This window comes from Nerophis ophidion, linkage group LG01, assembly GCF_033978795.1.
Source record: "Nerophis ophidion isolate RoL-2023_Sa linkage group LG01, RoL_Noph_v1.0, whole genome shotgun sequence".
Taxonomy (NCBI): Eukaryota; Metazoa; Chordata; class Actinopteri; order Syngnathiformes; family Syngnathidae; genus Nerophis; species Nerophis ophidion.
In genome coordinates this window covers 13296109-13317074 of record NC_084611.1, presented here as the reverse complement: position 1 = coordinate 13317074, position 20966 = coordinate 13296109, and the positions used below count along the sequence as shown (strand labels likewise).

At 34.3% G+C, this 20966-nt stretch overlaps 1 protein-coding gene across 1 annotated transcript; it reads left to right on the top strand.

The window, feature by feature from the left end:
* The first annotated feature begins 12220 nt into the window (after window positions 1–12220).
* On the top strand, window positions 12221–13501 carry LOC133564388 (natterin-3-like). Its single transcript, XM_061918692.1, has 2 exons — window positions 12221–12317; window positions 12386–13501. The coding sequence occupies exons 1-2, from the start codon at window positions 12221–12223 to the stop codon at window positions 13471–13473; spliced, it is 1185 nt and encodes a 394-aa protein (XP_061774676.1). The 3' UTR covers window positions 13474–13501.
* Window positions 13502–20966: the final 7465 nt, after the last annotated feature.

The window sequence follows — 20966 nt, the reverse complement described above, 5'->3', positions numbered from 1 at the left end:
GACTATCTTGGATACAAGTATATAGACCCCAATCCTTTTTTTGCCGCTTGAAAAAGTAAGTCCAAACCCCATTTTACAAGTGACTCAAACATTCTGAGAAACTCCACTTTCCCTTAACCTATGCCAAAACGGAAGTCCAATTTAACCTAATGAAGCCCTGAGTGGGACTGAGAAGGTCTCAAAAGAACCTTCGGGGCCCATGACTGTCACACCGCGGTGAGGGATGTCTTGGTTTTTTCTGTCTTCTGAATTCCATGTTTTAGTTTAAAAAGTAACTCTCCTCTCGTTTCAGGTCACTTGCCCTTCCTTTTGTGCCATTAGTCTGACTTCATCCCTGATCTCTGATTGTTTCCACCTGTTCCCCTTTACCACCACGTGTCTTATAAGCCCACGCCTCTCTTTGTTCTGGGCCAGAATGTCTCGTTATTCTGTGTCTCTCTAGCTTCATGCTCAAGCCTTGTCTCGAGTATCCTGATCCTGAATTCCCTTGTTGGTATTTTGAGTTTTGCTTTTCTCCTCCTCAGCAGAGTGATGTTTGGTTATTTAGTTTTGCAGTCGAAGTGGGGAGTTTCATTTTTTTCTTACAGTTCTTCTTTTTCCTCAATTTTTTGAGTGACATTTTTTGTTAAGTATTTTTCTAGATATGAAACAGTGAAGACGTTTTTATAGCCATTGTTTTTCCCTCCTTTTGGAGTGTCTTTTGTCATTGATAAATTCATAGATTATACACTGTGGTAAGTATAGTTCTCTATTGATATTTTCTGTTTCCTCCTTTCGGAGTGATTTTCGGTTGTTCCTTTTTTGTGGAACCTTTTTCGCCGAGATGGCAGATTAAAGCCTTTGTTGTGTTGCCCTGACTAAGCAGGTGAAAAGTAGCTCTCAAAATAAGAGCCTGCCGGAGTGTCCCCTACTCTTGCATCTGAGTCCTATTTTTGACCAAGCCTGGCCATGATCAATGGTGTGCTTATTTCAGGATGAATACAGTCACACCCCCAAACTCTTTGGGTACGTCGCTGACTTTTGGGAGTAACTGGACATTTTTTGAGTTTTTGGGCACTTCTAGAGGAATACGGTCCTTTTGGGGGATAATGGGAAGGTCTCAAAAGAACTTAAGTGACCCCTACGATAAAAGTCCCCTGTGGTCAATTCAGAATGCATCCAAAAAGGCTGATGCCTTGGCAACACCCCCAAACTCTTTGAGTACATCTCTGAACTTTTGGAGTAACCGGGCCTTATTGGGCACTATGGGCCTTTTGGGGGGTTATTTGTGACCTTCAGGTCTGTAAGTCATTTCCTTAGTCAATGGATTTTCCTGAATACAAATTAATCCTTTTCGGGTGAAAAAGTGTTCATAAAAGTCCCATCCATCCATCCATCCATTTTCTACCGCTTATTCCCTTTGGGGTGGTGGGGGCGCTGGTGTCTATCTCAGCTACAATCGGGCGGAAGGCGGCGTACACCCTGGACAAGTCGCCACCTCATCGCAGGGCAAACACAAATAGACAGACAACATTGACACTCACATTCACACACTAGGGCCAATTTAGTGTTCCCAATCAACTTATCCCCAGGTGAAGTGAAGTGAAGTGAATGATATTTATATAGCGCTTTTCTCTAGTGACTCAAAGCGCTTTACATAGTGAAACCCAATATCTAAGTTACATTTAAACCAGTGTGGGTGGCACTGGGAGCAGGTGGGTAAAGTGTCTTGCCCAAGGACACAACGGCAGTAACTAGGATGGCGGAAGCGGGGATTGAACCTGCAACCCTCAAGTTGCTGGCACGGCCACTCTACCAACCGAGCTATACCGCTATACTGCATGTCTTTGGAAGTGGGAGGAAACCGGAGTACCCGGAGGGAACCCACGCATTCACGGGGAGGACATGCAAACTCCACAAAGGAAGATCCCGAGCCCGGGATTGAACCCTGACTACTCACGACCTTCATATTGGGAGGCAGACGCACTAACCCCTCTTCCACCGTGAAGCCCATAGAAGTCCCAGTGTCCTCTTATAAGTGACTCACCTGGAAAAACTCAATTTTCCTTTACCCAACCCTTGCCTGAGGTCCGATTTCGCCCATTCAGCCCCTGGATGGGGTCGGGAAGGTCTCAAAAGAAATTAAAGGCCGACTGAAATGAGATGTTCTTATTTAAACGGGGATAGCAGGTCCATTCTATGTGTCATACTTGATCATTTCACGATATTGCCATATTTTTGCTGAAAGGATTAAGTAGAGAACATCGACGATAAAGTTCGCAACTTTTGGTCGCAAATAAAAAAGCCTTGCCTGTACCGGAAGTCGCAGACGATGACGCCACCCGTTGATGGCTCCTCACATCCTCACATTGTTTTTTAATGGGAGCCTCCAACAAAAAGAGCTATTCGGACCGAGAAAACGACAATTTCCCCATGAATTTGAGCGAGGACGAAATATTAATGTTTGAGGATATTGATAGCGGCGGACTATCAAGTTAAAAAATCAAGTTTTTTAAGTTTAAGTCTCACCTTAAAACTCATCTGTATACTCTAGCCTTTAAATAGACCTCCTTTTTAGACCAGTTGATCTGCCGCTTCTTTTCTTTCTACTATGTCCCCTCCTCCCTTGTGGAGGGGGTCCGGTCCGATGACCATGGATGAAGTACTGGCTGTCCAGAGTCGAGACCCAGGATGGATCGCTCGTCGGGACCCAGGATGGACCGCTCGCCTGTATCGATAGGGGACATCTCTACGCTGCTGATCCGCCTCCGCTTGGGATGGTTTCCTGTGGACGGGACTCTCGCTGCTGTCTTGGATCCGCTTGAACTGAACTCTCGCGGCTGTGTTGGAGCCACTATGGATTGAACTTTCACAGTATCATGTTAGACCCGCTCGACATCCATTGCTTTCGGTCCCCTAGAGGGGGGGGGTTCCCACATCTGAGGTCCTCTCCAAGGTTTCTCATAGTCAGCATAGTCACTGGCGTCCCACTGGATGTGAATTCTCCCTGCCCACTGGGTGTGAGTTTTCCTTGCCCTTTTGTGGGTTCTTCCGAGGATGTCGTGGTCGTAATGATTTGTGCAGTCCTTTGAGACATTTGTGATTTGGGGCTACATAAATAAACATTGATTGATTGATTGAAGTTAAAAAAATACAAAACACAATTGCATTGGGACGGATTCAGATGTTTTTAGACACATTTACTAGGATAATTCTGGGAAATCCCTTATCTTTCTATTGTTTTGCTAGTGTTTTAGTGAGTTTAACAGTACCTGATAGTCGGAAGGGTGTATCCGCGGGGTGTGTTGACGCCAGTGTCTGATGGAAGTCGACGGCAGCTGCATGGACGGCGCTAGCTCTGCTGATCTCCGGTAAAAGGCCGACTTTTTACCACAATTTTCTCACCGAAAACTGCTGGTTGACATTTGGTCGGGAACCATGTTCGCTTGATCGCTCTGATCCACAGTAAAGTTTCACCTCCGGGAATTTTAAACAAGGAATCACCGTGTGTTTGTGTGGCTAAAGGCTAAAGCTTCCCAAACTCCATCTTTCTACTTTGACTCCTCCATTATTAATATATCCATCCATCCATCCATCCATCCATCATCTTCCGCTTATCCGAGGTCGGGTCGCGGGGGCAACAGCCTGAGCAGGGAAACCCAGACTTCCCTCTCCCCAGCCACTTCGTCCAGCTCTTCCCGGGGGATCCCGAGGCGTTCCCAGGCCAGCCGGGAGACATAGTCTTCCCAACGTGTCCTGGGTCTTCCCCGTGGCCTCCTACCGGTTGGACGTGCTCCCTAGGGAGGCGTTCGGGTGGCATCCTGACCAGATGCCCGAACCACCTCATCTGGCTCCTCTCGATGTGAAAGAGCAGCGGCTTTACTTTGACTTCCTCCCGGATGGCAGAGCTTCTCACCCTATCTCTAAGGGAGAGCCCCGCCACACGGCGGAGGAAACTCATTTCGGCCGCTTGTACCCGTGATCTTATCCTTTCGGTCATGACCCAAAGCTCATGACCATAGGTGAGGATGGGAACGTAGATCGACCGGTAAATTGAGAGCTTTGCCTTCCGGCTCAGCTCCTTCTTCACCACAACGGATCGGTACAACGTCCGCATTACTGAAGACGCCGCACCGATCCGCCTGTCGATCTCACGATCCACTCTTCCCTCACTCGTGAACAAGACTCCTAGGTACTTGAACTCCTAATTGAACAAATTGCAAAAGATTCAGCCACACAGATGTCCAAAATAGTGTGGAAGTACGCGGTTAAAGCAGACGACTTTTAGCTGTGTGTGTGTGCAGCGCTAATATCAATCAATCAATGTTTACTTATATAGCCCTAAATCACTAGTGTCTCAAAGGGCTGCACAAACCACCACGACATCCTCGGTAGGCCCATATAAGGGCAAGGAAAACTCACACCCAGTGGGACATTGGTGACAATTATGACCCAGTGGGACGTCGGTGACAATGATGACTATGAGAACCTTAGAGAGGAGGAAAGCAATGGATGTCGAGCGGATCTAACAGGATACTGTGAAAGTTCAATCCACAATGGATACAACACAGTCGCGAGAGTTCAGTCCAAAGCGGATCCAACACAGCAGCGAGAGTCCCGTTCACAGCGGAGCCAGCAGGAAACCATCCCAAGCGTAGGCGGACCAGCAGCGCAGAGATGTCCCCAGCCGATACACAGGCGAGCAGTACATGGCCACCGGATCGGACCGGACCCCCTCCACACGGGAGAGTGGAACATAGAAGAAAAAGAAAAGAAACGGCAGATCAACTGGTCTAAAAAGGAGGTCTATTTAAAGGCTAGAGTATACAAATGAGTTTTAAGGTGAGACTTAAATGCTTCTACTGAGGCGGCATCGCAAACTGTTACCGGGAGGGTATTCCAGAGTACTGGAGCCCGAACGGAAAATGCTCTATAGCCCGCAGACTTTTTTTGGGCTTTGGGAATCACTAATAAGCCGGAGTCCTTTGAACGCAGATTTCTTGTCGGGACATATGGTACAATACAATCGGCAAGATAAGATGGAGCTAGACCGTGTAGTATTTTATACGTAAGTAGTAAAACCTTAAAGTCACATCTTAAGTGCACAGGAAGCCAGTGCAGGTGAGCCAGTACAGGCGTAATGTGATCAAACTTTCTTTTTCTTGTCAAAAGTCTAGCAGCCGCATTTTGTACCAACTGTAATCTTTTAATGCTAGACATGGGGAGACCCGAAAATAATACGTTACAGTAGTCGAGGCGAGACGTAACAAACGCATGGATAATGATCTCAGCGTCTTTAGTGGACAGAATGGAGCGAATTTTAGCGATGTTACGGAGATGAAAGAAGGCCGTTTTAGTAACGCTTTTAATGTGTGCCTCAAAGGAGAGAGTTGGGTCGAAGATAATACCCAGATTCTTTACCGTGTCGCCTTGTTTAATTGTTTGGTTGTCAAATGTTAGAGTTGTATTATTAAATAGAGTTCGGTGTCTAGCAGGACCGATAATCAGCATTTCCATTTTTTTGGCGTTGAGTTGCAAAAAGTTAGCGGACATCCATTGTTTAATTTCATTAAGACACGCCTCCAGCTGATTACAATCCGGTGTGTTGGTCAGCTTTAGGGGCATGTAGAGTTCCCTAACAGTCCGTGACGTCACGCGTACACGTCAGCATTCCGCGACGTTTTCAACAGGACACTTCGCGGGAAATTTAAAATTGCAATTTAGTAAACTAAAAAGGCCGTATCGGCATGTGTTGCGATGCTAATATTTCATCATTGATTTATAAACTGTCAGACTGTGTGGTCGGTAGTAGTGGACTTCAGTAGGCCTTTAAGTAGCCCCTATGATTATTGGTGTGCTCATTTCAGAATGATTCCTTGGCCACACAACCAAACTCTTTGGGTACATCATTCCTGATCTCCTGGAGAAACTGGGTAAGTTCTTTTGTGGGGTGTTTTTGGGAACCAATATGGTCATTTTGGGGTGTGGTGGTTTCCTGAGTCCGTGGACTTTCTTGGAGACAGGTAGCTGGGCCCTCATCCCGTCAGTGTTTCGAATGGTCTTAGAGACTTTCCCTTCCCCTCGTCTCTGTCGGATCCTCAGTATCTCGTACGTCGCCGCATGACCCGATGCCGATCTGATGTTACGCAATATCCCGTGCACTTTGTCTTGTCACGTTAATCATCCTCAATCTTATCCTGGATTGTTTGTGTAATAAAAAAAAAGATTAGCGAACATGGCCGCCTCCAAATGTTCTGAGGATGTAACACACTTCACTCGGTAACCCTCTTGCGTAAACCCCCGTGTGCATTGTTACCTTTTGAGCCATCTAACTGGGTCGTGTAGCTAAATTTAAGAATACGTTTTGGATTGTGTTGCTAAAATGTAATGAAATGTTTTAGATTGTGCAGCAAAATGTAAGGGGAAAAAAAAGTAGCTTGTGATTGGGTTGCGTTGTGCTGATGTGACTTTATGGCTGGGTAGTAAACGAGCGCGTATAAAAGCAGGACGGGTGCAGCGGCACTCAGTGGACCAGCAGCAAGGTGAGTTCCACGCAACAATTATCGTCCTAATTACCATGTCCATTAATGTCTCGGTTATCATCTTAATTATCGTGTCAATTTTCGTCTGAAGTTATCATCCTAACGATCATCTTTATTTTGATCCTAAGTATCATGTCAGTTATCGTCTGAGTTATCATCCTAATTATCATCTTAATTAAATCCTAATTATCATGTCAATTATTGCCTCAGTTATCGTCCTAATTTTCATCTTAATTATCATATCAACTACCTTCCAGTTATCATCCTAATTATCATGTCAATTATCGTCTCAGTTATCATCCTAATTATCATGTCAATTATCGTCTCAGTAATCTTAATCATCATCCTAATTGTCATGTCAATTATGTCAATAATCGTCTGAGTTATCATCCTAATTATCATCTTAATTATCGTCACCTTTATCATCCCATTTATCATATTAATTATCATCCTAAATGTCATCTCAATTATCGTCTCAGTTATCATCCTAATTAGCATCCTAATTATCATGGCAATGATTGTCTCAGTTATCATCCTTATTATCATCTTAATTATCATGTCAGTTATCATCCTAATTATCATTCTAATTATCCTGTCAATTATCTTCCAGTTATCATCCTAATTATCATGTCAATTATCATCTCAGTAATCATCCTAAATATCATCTTAATCGTCATCCCAATAGTCAATTATGTCATTTATCACCTGAGTTATAATCCTAATTATCATCTTAATTACATCCTAATTACCATGTCAATTATTGTCTCAGTTATCATCCTAATTATCATGTCAATGATCGTCTCAGTTATCATCCTAATTTTCATCTTAATTATCATGTCAATGATCTTCCAGTTATCATCCTAATTATCATGTCAATTATCGTCTCAGTTATCATCCCAATTATCATCTTAATCATCATCCTAATTGTCATGTCAATTATGTCAATAATCGTCTGAGTTATCATCCTAATTGTCATCTTAATTATCGTCTCCTTTATCATACCATTTATCATATTAATTATCATCCTAATTTTAATCTCAATTATCGTCTCAGTTATCATCCTAATTAGCATCCTAATTATCATGGCAATGATTGTCTCAGTTATCATCCTTATTATCATCTTAATTATCATGTCAGTTATCATCCTACTTATCATTCTAATTATCATGTCAATTATGTCAAAAATCACCTGAGTTATCATCCTAATTATCATCTCAATTATTGTCTCAGTTATCATCCTAACTATCATGTCAATTATCTTCCAGTTATCATCTTAATTATCATGTCAATTATCGTCTCAGTCATCATTCTAATCATCACGTCAATTATCGTCTCAGTTATCATCCTGATTATCATGTCAATTATCGTCTCTGTAATCATCCTAATTATCATCTTAATCATCAACCTAATTGTCATGTCAATTATCGTCTGAGTTATCATCCTAATTATCATCTTAATTATCATCCTAATTATCATGTCAATTATCGTCTCAGTTATCATCCTAATTATCATGTCAATTATCGTCTCAGTAATCATCCTAATCATCATCTTAATCATCATCCTAATTGTCATGTCAATTATGTCAATGATCTTCTGAGTTATCATCCTAATTGTCATCTTAATTATCGTCTCCTTTATCATACCATTTATCATATTAATTATCATCCTAATTTTCATCTCAATTATCGTCTCAGTTATCATCCTAATTAGCATCCTAATTATCGTGGCAATGATTGTCTCAGTTATCATCCTTATTATCATCTTAATTATCATGTCAGTTATCATCCTACTTATCATTCTAATTATCATGTCAATTATGTCAATAATCACCTGAGAGATCATCCTAATTATCATCTCAATTACATCCTAATTATCATGTCAATTATTGTCTCAGTTATCATCCTAACTATCATGTCAATTATCTTCCAGTTATCATCTTAATTATCATGTCAATTATCGTCTCAGTCATCATTCTAATCATCACGTCAATTATCGTCTCAGTTATCATCCTGATTATCATGTCAATTATCGTCTCAGTAATCATCCTAATTATCATCTTAATCATCATCCTAATTGTCATGTCAATTATGTCAATTATCGTCTGAGTTATCATCCTAATTATCATCTTAATTATCATCCTAATTATCATGTCAATTATCGTCTGTTATCATCCTGATTATCATGTCAATTATCGTCTCAGTAACCATCCTAAATATCATCTTAATCTTCATCCTAATTGTCGTGTCAATTATGTCAAATATCGTCTGAGTTATCATCCTAATTATCATCTTAACTATCATCCTGATTATCATGTGAATTATTGTCTCAGTTATCATTCTAATTATAATCTCAATTATCGTGTCGCTTATCATCCTATTTATCATATTAATTATCATCCCAATTGTCATCTCAATTATCGTGTCAATTATCGTCTCAATTATCATCCTAATTAGCATCCTAATCATCATGGCAATTATTGCCTCAGTTATCATCCTTATTATCATCTTCATTATCATATCAGTTATCATCCTAATTATCATTCTAATTACCTTGTCAATTATCTTCCAGTTATCATTCTAATTATCATGTCAATTATCGTCTCAGTAATCATCCTAATTATCATCTTAATCATCATCCTAATTGTCGTGTCAATTATGTCAATTATCGTCTGAGTTATCATCTTAATTATCATCCTAATTATCATGTGAATTATTGTCTCAGTTATCATTGTACTTATCATCTCAATTATCGTCTCAGTTATCAACCCATTTATCATATTAATTATCATCCTAATTGTCATCTTAATTATTGTGTCAATTATCATCCTAATTAGCATCCTAATTATCATGGCAATTATTGTCTCAGTACATCATCCTTATTATCATCTTAATTATCATGTCAGATATCATCCTAATTATCATCCTAATTATCATTCTAATTATCTTGTCAATTATCTTCCAGTTATCATCCTAATTATCATGTCAATTATCGTCTCAGTAATCATCCTAATTATCATCTTAATAATCCTAATTGTCGTGTCAATTATGTCAAATATCGTCTGAGTTATCATCCTAATTATCATCTTAACTATCATCCTAATTATCATGTGAATTATTATCTCAGTTATCATTCTAATTATCATCTCAATTATTGTGTCAGTTATCATCCTATTTATCATATTAATTATAATCCCAATTGTCATCTCAATTATTGTGTCAATTATCATCTCAGTTATCATCCTAATTAGCATCCTAATCATCATGGCAATTATTGTCTAAGTTATCGTCCTTATTATCATCTTCTTTATCATGTCAGTTATCATCCTAATTATCATCCTAATTATCATTTCTAATTATCTTGTCAATTATCTTCCAGTTATCATCCTAATTATCATGTCAATTATCGTCTCAGTAATCATCCTAAATATCATCTTAATCATCATCCTAATTTTCATGTCGATAATGTCAATTATCACCTGAGTTATCATCCTATATTATCATCTTAATTATCATCCTAATTATCATGTCAATTATTGGCTCAGTTATCATCCTATTTATCATCTTAACTATCATCCTAATTATCATTTTAATTATCGTGTCAATTATCGTCTCAGTTATCATCCTAATCAGCATCCTAATTATCATGGCAATTATTGTCGCAGTTATCATCCTTATTATCATCTTAATTGTCATGTCAGTTATCATCCTAGTTATCACCTTAATTATCATCCTAATTATCATGTCAATTATCGTCTCAGTTATCATCCTAATTATCATGTCAATTCTCGTCTCAGTAATCATCCTAAATATCATCTTAATCATCATCCTAATCGTCATGTCAATTATTGGCTCAGTTATCAGCCAAATTATCATTTCTATTATCGTCTTAGTTATCATCCTATTTATCATCTTAATTAGCATCCTAATCATCATCTTAATTAGCATCCTAATCATCATCTTAATTATTGTGTCAATTATCGTCTAAGTTGTCATCCTAATTAGCATATTAAATTCATGTCAATTATCTCATTTATCATCCTAATTATCGTTATCAATTATCTTCTCATTTATATTCCTAATTATCATCTCAATTAACGTCTCAGTTATCATCCTAATTATCATTTTAATTACCATCTTAATCATCATCCTAATTATCATGCCAATGATCGTCTCAATTATCATCCTAACTGTCATCTTGATTATCATCCTAAATATCACCCTAATTATCATGTCGATTATCGTCTCAGTTATCATCCTAAGTATCATCCTAATTACTATGTCAATTGTTGTCTTAGTTATCGTCCGAATTATCATCTTAATTATCATTGTAATTATCATCTTAATTATCGTTTCAATTATTGTCTGTTATCATCCTAATTATCATCTTAATTATAAACTCAATTTTCACCTTAGTTATCGTGCTTTTTATCATCTCAGTTATCATCCTAATTAGCATACTAATTATCATGGCAATTATTGTCTCAGTTAACATCCTTAGTATCATCTTAATTGTCATGTCAGTTATCATCCTAATTATCATCTTAATTATCATCTTAATTATCATCCCAATCATCATTCTAATTATCTTGTCAATTATCTTCCTGTTATCATCCTAATTATCATGTCAATTATCGTCTCAGTAATCATCCTAAATATCATCTTAATTATCATCCTAATTGTCATGTCAATTATGTCAATTATCACCTGAGTTGTCATCCTAATTATCATCTTAATTATCATGCTAATTATCATCTCTATTATCGTCTCAGTTATCATCCTATTTATCATCTTAATTGTCATCCTAATTATCATCTTAATTATCGTGTCAATTATCGTCTCAGTTGTCATCCTAATTAGCATATTAAAGTCATGCCATTTATCTCAGTTATCATCCTAATTGTCGTTATCAATTATCTTCTCATTTATATTCCTAATCATCATCTCAATTATCGTCTCAGTTATCATCCTAATTATCATTTTAATTACCATCTTAATCATCAACCTAATCATCATGTCAATTATTGTCTCAGTTATCATCCTAATTATCATGCCAAGGATCGTCTCAATTATCATCCTAACTGTCATCTTGATTATCATCCTAAATATCACCCTAATTATCATGTCAATTATCGTCTCAGTTATCATCCTAGGTATCATCCTAATTACTATGTCAATTGTTGTCTTAGTTATCGTCCTAATTATCATCTAAATTATCGTTTCAATTATTGTCTGTTATCGTCCTAATTATCATCTTAATTATTAACTTAATTTTCACCTTAGTTGTCATGCTTTTTATCGTCTCAGTTATCATCCTAATTAGCGTCTTAATCATCATCTTAATTATTCACTTAATTATCGTGTTTTATATGATGCCAATCATAATTCCAATCTTCATGGTAAATATGTTCATTGACATGTGATTTATCATGTTGATTATCACATGTCAATCATCGTGTTAATTATCATGTTGGTGATCGTGTTAATGATCATGTCAATCAAGGTGTTAATGATCATGTCAATCAAGGTGTTCATGATCATGTCAATCAAGGTGTTAATGATCATGTCAATCAAGGTGTTAATGATCATGTCAATCAAGGTGTTAATTATCATGTCAATGATCATGTCTATTATCGTGTTAATCATCGTGTCAATCAAGTCTGGAAAACAATCGTTGATCGTCAATATCTGTTTGATTGACAGATGAAGGCGTGGTCTCTCTTGTTGTGTTGCCTCCTGATGGGCGGGGCCTGGGCGGGTCTGCAGGACATCGTCCAGAAAAGTTCTGAGCGCCGGAAAGGTCTGCATTGTCCTCCCTTTCTTTGAAGTCTTTTCACAATAAAAGTCTGACCCATCCTTGTACCGCAGTCTCCATCCTGAACCCGGAGCTGGAGGGTCGCGAGCCCGCCCAGAGCGCCGGCGCCGCCGCTTCGGGTCCCGCCGCCCCGGCCGACCTGGAGCAGCGGGACGACCTGCCTTCCTCCTTCATTTTCGGCGACAACGTCAACCTGGAGTGGCGCCAGTGGAACGGCTCGCTGCCCAACGGCGCCGTGGCGATCTACAACGGCTACAGCGGGCGCACCGACTACGTGTGCCAGTACAAGTGCGAGTCCGGCTTCTACAACGCCGCCCTGGGACCCTACTGCCGCTACCCCTACGGAGACCGCGAGTACTATGCCCCCGAGTTCCAGATCCTGACCAACAAAGACAACTTTGAGTTCTTGGAGTGGAAAGAGGGTTCCTACGGGTCCGTTCCCCAACACTCGGTCCGAACCTGCCTGGGGGCTGGCATCTACGTGGGCAAGAACAAGTACGGCCTGGGCAAGGTGGTCCCCCAGTTCGAGGCCTTCTTCCTGCCGTGGGAGGGCGAGGAGTACTGGTACAAGAAGTACCAGGTCTTGACCATCAACCGGGACGCCTACCGGCAGCACATCTCTGACGTGGACTACGACCTGGACCAGGTGGCCATCTTCCAGTACCCCCCCGAGACCATGCGCATCTCCGGGATCACCAACAACGAGTGCCAGGCGGTGCAGAAGACCGTCACCATCTCCAAGACCACGGAGACGGAGACCACCTGGAGCATCGGCCGGGCCACCATGCTGGGCGTCGCCGGCAGCATCACCGCCAAAATCCCGCTCATCGGCTCCGGCGGCTTGGAGCTGAGCGGCGAGAAGACGCTGCAGTTCTCGCGGGGGACCACGGCGGTGGAGGCGCTCAGCCACTCCGTGTCCGTGGAGCTCCGGGTGGCCCCCAACCACTCCTGCAGGGTGCGGATGGAGGGCCGCAGGGTCAAGGCCGACATCCCGTACACGGCGCGCCTCAGCCGCACGTACCGCAACGGAGACACCCAGTGGACGTCCATCTCAGGAACGTACGACGGCGTCCAGATCGGAGAGGTGCGCGCCGTGGTGGACCGCTGTGAGCCCGTCGCCAACGCCGAGCCGTGCCCGTGAACTCTGTTTGCTGAGTCGACAATAAAAACTTAACAAAAAAAACCCCCGAGACTCTGTTCTTTATCCTGGAAATCTTTCATGGTATAATGATCATTATCATTTTTTGTTTTTTATTTTTTATCAATCAATCAATCAATGTTTACTTATATAGCCCTAAATCACTAGTGTCTCAAAGGGCTGCACAAACCACTACGACATCCTCGGTAGGCCCACATAAGGGCAAGGAAAACTCACACCCAACGTCGGTGACAATGATGACTATGAGAACCTTGGAGAGGAGGAAAGCAATGGATGTCAAGCGGGTCCAACATGATACTGTGAAAGTTCAATCCATAATGGATCCAACACAGTCGCGAGAGTCCAGTCCAAAGCGGATCCAACACAGCAGCGAGAGTCCCGTTCACAGCGGAGCCAGCAGGAAACCATCCCAAGCGGAGGCGGATCAGCAGCGCAGAGATGTCCCCAGCCGATACACAGGCAAGCAGTACATGGCCACCGGATCGGACCGGACCCTCTCCACAAGGGAGAGTGGGACATAGAAGAAAAAGAAAAGAAACGGCAGATCAACTGGTCTAAAAAGGGAGTCTATTTAAAGGCTAGAGTATACGAATGAGTTTTAAGGTGAGACTTAAATGCTTCTACTGAATGTTTACTTAAATGCTTTTACTATTATTGTTTTTATTATTATTATTTTCAATACTATTTTGCCCTACTCACAAAATAATTATTATGTTTTATTTGTATCTTTATTTTGTTTTAATTGTTATTTTTACTTTTATTTTTTTATCAATAATATGTAGAAGCTCTCATAAAATAATGTCTTTTTTTTCCTCTTAATTGTTTTAATTTATTTATTTGTTTGTCCATCAATCCATTTTATTCCACTTGTTTATTTTATTTTATGCTTTTTCTCCCATTTTATTAACATAATCGAAAATATTTTAAACCGCTCCAAAAATCATTTCTAAATTTAAATTATTTACTATTATTGTTTTTATTATTATTATTGTCAATACTATTTTGCCCTACTCACAAAATAATGATTATGTTTTATTTGCATCTTTATTTGGTTTTAATTGTTATTTTTAATTTTACTTTTTTATCAATAATATGTAGAAGCTCTCATAAAATAATGTCTTTTTTTTCCTCTTAATTGTTTTAATGTATTTATTTGTTTGTCCATCCATCCATTTTTTTCCACTTGTTTATTTTATTTTATGCTTTTTCGACATTTTATTATCATAATCGAGAATATTTTAAACCACTCCAAAAATCATTTCTAAATTTAAATTATTTACTATTATTGTTTTTATTATTATTATTGTCAATACTATTTTGCCCTACTCACAAAATAATGATTATGTTTTATTTGTATCTTTATTTTGTTTTAATTGTTATTTTTACTTTTACTTTTTTTATCAATAATATGTAGAAGCTCTCATAAAATAATGTCTTTTTTTTCCTCTTAATTGTTTTAATTTATTTATTTGTTTGTCCATCAATCCATTTTATTCCACTTGTTTATTTTATTTTATGCTTTTTCTCCCATTTTATTAACATAATCGAAAATATTTTAAACCGCTCCAAAAATCATTTCTAAATTCAAATTATTTACTATTATTGTTTTTATTATTATTATTGTCAATACTATTTTGCCCTACTCACAAAATAATTATGTTTTATTTGTATCTTTATTTTGTTTTAATTGTTATGTTTACTTTTACTTTTGTATCAACAATATTTAGAAGCTCTCATAAAATTATGTCTTTTTCTTCCTATTAATTGTTTTAATTTATTTATTTGTTTGTCCATCCATCCATTTTATTCCACTTGTTTATTTTATTTTATGCTTTTTTCCCCATTTTATTAACATAATCGAAAATATTTTAAACCACTCCAAAAATCATTTCTAAATTTAAATTATTTACTATTATTGTTTTTATTATTATTATTGTCAATACTATTTTGCCCTACTCGCAAAATAATTATTATGTTTTATTTGCGTCTTTATTTTGTTTTAATTGTTATTTTTACTTTTACTTTTTTTATCAATAATATGTAGAAGCTCTCATAAAATAATGTCTTTTTTTTCCTCTTAATTGTTTTAATTTATTTATTTGTTTGTCCATCAATCCATTTTATTCCACTTGTTTATTTTATTTTATGCTTTTTCTCCCATTTTATTAACATAATCGAAAATATTTTAAACCGCTCCAAAAATCATTTCTAAATTCAAATTATTTACTATTATTGTTTTTATTATTATTATTGTCAATACTATTTTGCCCTACTCACAAAATAATTATGTTTTATTTGTATCTTTATTTTGTTTTAATTGTTATGTTTACTTTTACTTTTTTATCAACAATATTTAGAAGCTCTCATAAAATTATGTCTTTTTTTTTCCTATTAATTGTTTTAATTTATTTATTTGTTTGTCCATCCATCCATTTTATTCCACTTGTTTATTTTATTTTATGCTTTTTTCCCCATTTTATTAACATAATCGAAAATATTTTAAACCACTCCAAAAATCATTTCTAAATTTAAATTATTTACTATTATTGTTTTTATTATTATTATTATTGTCAATACTATTTTGCCCTACTCACAAAATAATTATTATGTTTTATTTGCGTCTTTATTTTGTTTTAATTGTTATTTTTACTTTTACTTTTTTATCAATAATATGTAGAAGCTCTCATAAAATAATGTCTTTATTTTCCTCTTAATTGTTTTAATTTATTTATTTGTTTGTCCATCAATCAATTTTATTCCACTTGTTTATTTTATTTTATGCTTTTTCTCCCATTTTATTAACATAATCGAAAATATTTTAAACCGCTCCAAAAATCATTTCTAAATTTAAATTATTTACTATTATTGTTTTTATTATTATTATTTTCAATACTATTTTGACCGTCCCACAAAATAATTATTATGTTTTATTTGCATCTTTATTTGGTTTTAATTGTTATTTTTACTTTTACTTTTTTTTATCAATAATATGTAGAAGCTCTCATAAAATAATGTCTTTTTTTTCCTCTTAATTGTTTTAATTTATTTATTTGTTTGTCCATCAATCCATTGTATTCCACTTGTTTATTTTATTTTATGCTTTTTCTCCCATTTTATTAACATAATCGAAAATATTTTAAACCGCTCCAAAAATCATTTCTAAATTTAAATTATTTACTATTATTGTTTTTATTATTATTATTTTCAATACTATTTTGCCCTACTCACAAAATAATGATTATGTTTTATTTGCGTCTTTATTTTGTTTTAATTGTTATTTTTACTTTTACTTTTTTATCAATAATATGTAGAAGCTCTCATAAAATAATGTCTTTATTTTCCTCTTAATTGTTTTAATTTATTTATTTGTTTGTCCATCAATCAATTTTATTCCACTTGTTTATTTTATTTTATGCTTTTTCTCCCATTTTATTAACATAATCGAAAATATTTTAAACCGCTCCAAAAATCATTTCTAAATTTAAATTATTTACTATTATTGTTTTTATTATTATTATTTTCAATACTATTTTGACCGTCCCACAAAATAATTATTATGTTTTATTTGCATCTTTATTTGGTTTTAATTGTTATTTTTACTTTTACTTTTTTTATCAATAATATGTAGAAGCTCTCATAAAATAATGTCTTTTTTTTCCTCTTAATTGTTTTAATTTATTTATTTGTTTGTCCATCAATCCATTGTATTCCACTTGTTTATTTTATTTTATGCTTTTTCTCCCATTTTATTAACATAATCGAAAATATTTTAAACCGCTCCAAAAATCATTTCTAAATTTAAATTATTTACTATTATTGTTTATATTATTATTATTGTCAATACTATTTTGCCCTACTCACAAAATAATGCTTATGTTTTATTTGTATCTTTATTTTGTTTTAATTGTTATTTTTACTTTTACTTTTTTATCAACAATATTTAGAAGCTCTCAAAAAATAATGTCTTTTTTTTTCTTATTACTTGTTTTAATTTATTTTTTTGTTTGTCCATCCATCCATTCTATTCCACTTGTTCATTTTATTTTATGCTTTTTTCCCCATTTTATTAACATAATCGAAAATATTTTAAACCACTCCAAAAATCATTTCTAAATTTAAATTATTTACTATTATTGTTTTTATTATTATTATTTTCAATACTATTTTGACCGTCCCACAAAATAATTATTATATTTTATTTGCATCTTTATTTTGTTTTAATTGTTATTTTTACTTTTACTTTTTTTATCAATAATATGTAAAAGCTCTCATAAAATAATGTCTTTTTTTTCCTCTTAATTGTTTTAATTTATTTATTTGTTTGTCCATCAATCAATTTTATTCCACTTGTTTATTTTATTTTATGCTTTTTCTCCCATTTTATTAACATAATCGAAAATATTTTAAACCGCTCCAAAAATCATTTCTAAATTTAAATTATTTACTATTATTGTTTATATTATTATTATTGTCAATACTATTTTGCCCTACTCACAAAATAATGATTATGTTTTATTTGTATCTTTATTTTGTTTTAATTGTTATTTTTACTTTTACTTTTTTATCAACAATATTTAGAAGCTCTCAAAAAATAATGTCTTTTTTTTTCTTATTACTTGTTTTAATTTATTTTTTTGTTTGTCCATCCATCCATTCTATTCCACTTGTTTATTTTATTTTATGCTTTTTTCCCCATTTTATTAACATAATCGAAAATATTTTAAACCACTCCAAAAATCATTTCTAAATTTAAATTATTTACTATTATTGTTTTTATTATTATTATTTTCAATACTATTTTGACCGTCCCACAAAATAATTATTATGTTTTATTTGCATCTTTATTTGGTTTTAATTGTTATTTTTACTTTTACTTTTTTATCAATAATATGTAGAAGCTCTCATAAAATAATGTCTTTTTTTTCCTCTTAATTGTTTTAATTTATTTATTTGTTTGTCCATCAATCAATTTTATTCCACTTGTTTATTTTATTTTATGCTTTTTCTCCCATTTTATTAACATAATCGAAAATATTTTAAACCGCTCCAAAAATCATTTCTAAATTTAAATTATTTACTATTATTGTTTATATTATTATTATTGTCAATACTATTTTGCCCTACTCACAAAATAATGATTATGTTTTATTTGTATCTTTATTTTGTTTTAATTGTTATTTTTACTTTTACTTTTTTATCAACAATATTTAGAAGCTCTCAAAAAATAATGTCTTTTTTTTTCTTATTACTTGTTTTAATTTATTTTTTTGTTTGTCCATCCATCCATTCTATTCCACTTGTTTATTTTATTTTATGCTTTTTTCCCCATTTTATTAACATAATCGAAAATATTTTAAACCACTCCAAAAATCATTTCTAAATTTAAATTATTTACTATTATTGTTTTTATTATTATTATTTTCAATACTATTTTGACCGTCCCACAAAATAATTATTATGTTTTATTTGCATCTTTATTTGGTTTTAATTGTTATTTTTACTTTTACTTTTTTATCAATAATATGTAGAAGCTCTCATAAAATAATGTCTTTTTTTTCCTCTTAATTGTTTTAATTTATTTATTTGTTTGTCCATCAATCAATTTTATTCCACTTGTTTATTTTATTTTATGCTTTTTCTCCCATTTTATTAACATAATCGAAAATATTTTAAACCGCTCCAAAAATCATTTCTAAATTTAAATTATTTACTATTATTGTTTTTATTATTATTATTGTCAATGCTATTTTGCCCGACTCACAAAATAATGATTATGTTTTATTTGTATCTTTATTTTGTTTTAATTGTTATTTTTACTTTTACTTTTTTATCAACAATATTTAGAAGCTCTCATAAAATAATGTATTTTTTTTTCTTACTAATTGTTTTAATTTATTTATTTGTTTGTCCATCCATCCATTTTATTCCACGTGTTTATTTTATTTTATGCTTTTTTTCACCATTTTATTAACATAATCGAAAATATTTTAAACCGCTCCAAAATCATTTCTAAATTTAAATTATTTACTATTATTGTTTTTATTATTATTATTGTCAATACTATTTTGCCCTACTCACAATAATGATTATGTTTTATTTGTATCTTTATTTTGTCTTAATTGTTATTTTTACTTTTACTTTTTTATCAACAATATTTAGAAGCTCTCATAAAATAATGTCTTTTTTTTCCTATTAATTGTTTTAATTTATATATTTGTTTGTCCATCCATCCATTTTATTCGACTTGTTTATTTTATTTTATGCTTTTTTCCCATTTTATTAACATAATCGAAAATATTTTAAACCGCTCCAAAAATCATTTCTAAATTTAAATTATTTACTATTATTGTTTTTATTATTATTATTGTCAATACTATTTTGACCGTCCCACAAAATAATGATTGTGTTTTATTTGTATCTTTATTTTGTTTTAATTGTTATTTTTACTTTTATTTTTTTATCAATATTTAGAAGCGCTCATAAAATAATTTATTTTTTTCTTATTAATTGTTTTAATTGATTTATTTGTTTGTCCATCCATCCATTTTATTCCACTTGTTTATTTTATTTTATGCTTTTTTTCCCATTTTATTAACATAATCGAAATTATTTTAAACCGCTCCAAAAATTATTTCTAAATTTAAATTATTTATTCATTTGTTCATTTATTTATCAATCCATCCATCCATCCAACCATCCATTTTTTACCACATGTTTATGTTTTATTTGATATTTTTTTAATTATATTAACATTATCAAAAATGTGTTGACCCTCTCACAAAACAATTTCAAAATAACAAAGTTTTCTTTGGAAAAAATTACATAAGACTAAAAATTCAAACATAATAGCAACAAATTAACCTGAAGTTAATCTATAGATATTTAAGTGTTTAAAGAAAAAAAATACTTGACTTTTTTTCAACACTTTAATGGCTGAGACCCTTTTGGGTCCCCAAGACCTTTAGTGTGTGTTTTTGGTAACTGACATTGTTCAAAAAATAATAATGAATCAAAATCAATGTTGTTATGAATTGTTGACATGTTTAGGTCTCCAAATACTTCACATCAAATATTCCATTTTGGAATATGTTTTGGGGAAAATATTGCATATTTTACCACAAAAAAAAAACACTCGGAAAAAAAATCACATACATCATAAAAAAATTACGATGTAGTGACAACAGATGGACCTGAAGTGAATCTATACTCTAGATATTTAAGTGTTGAAAGAAAAAAATAATAATACATGACTTTTTTTTTAACACTTTAATGGCTGAGACCCTTTTGGGTCCCCAAGACCTTTAGTGTGTGTTTTTGTAGCTGACATTGTTCAAAAAATAATAATGAATCAAAATCAATGTTGTTATGAATTGTTGACATGTTTAGATCTCCAAATACTTCACATCAAATACTCCATTTTGGAATATGTTTTGGGGAAAATATTGCATATTTTGCCACAAAAAAAATCACATACA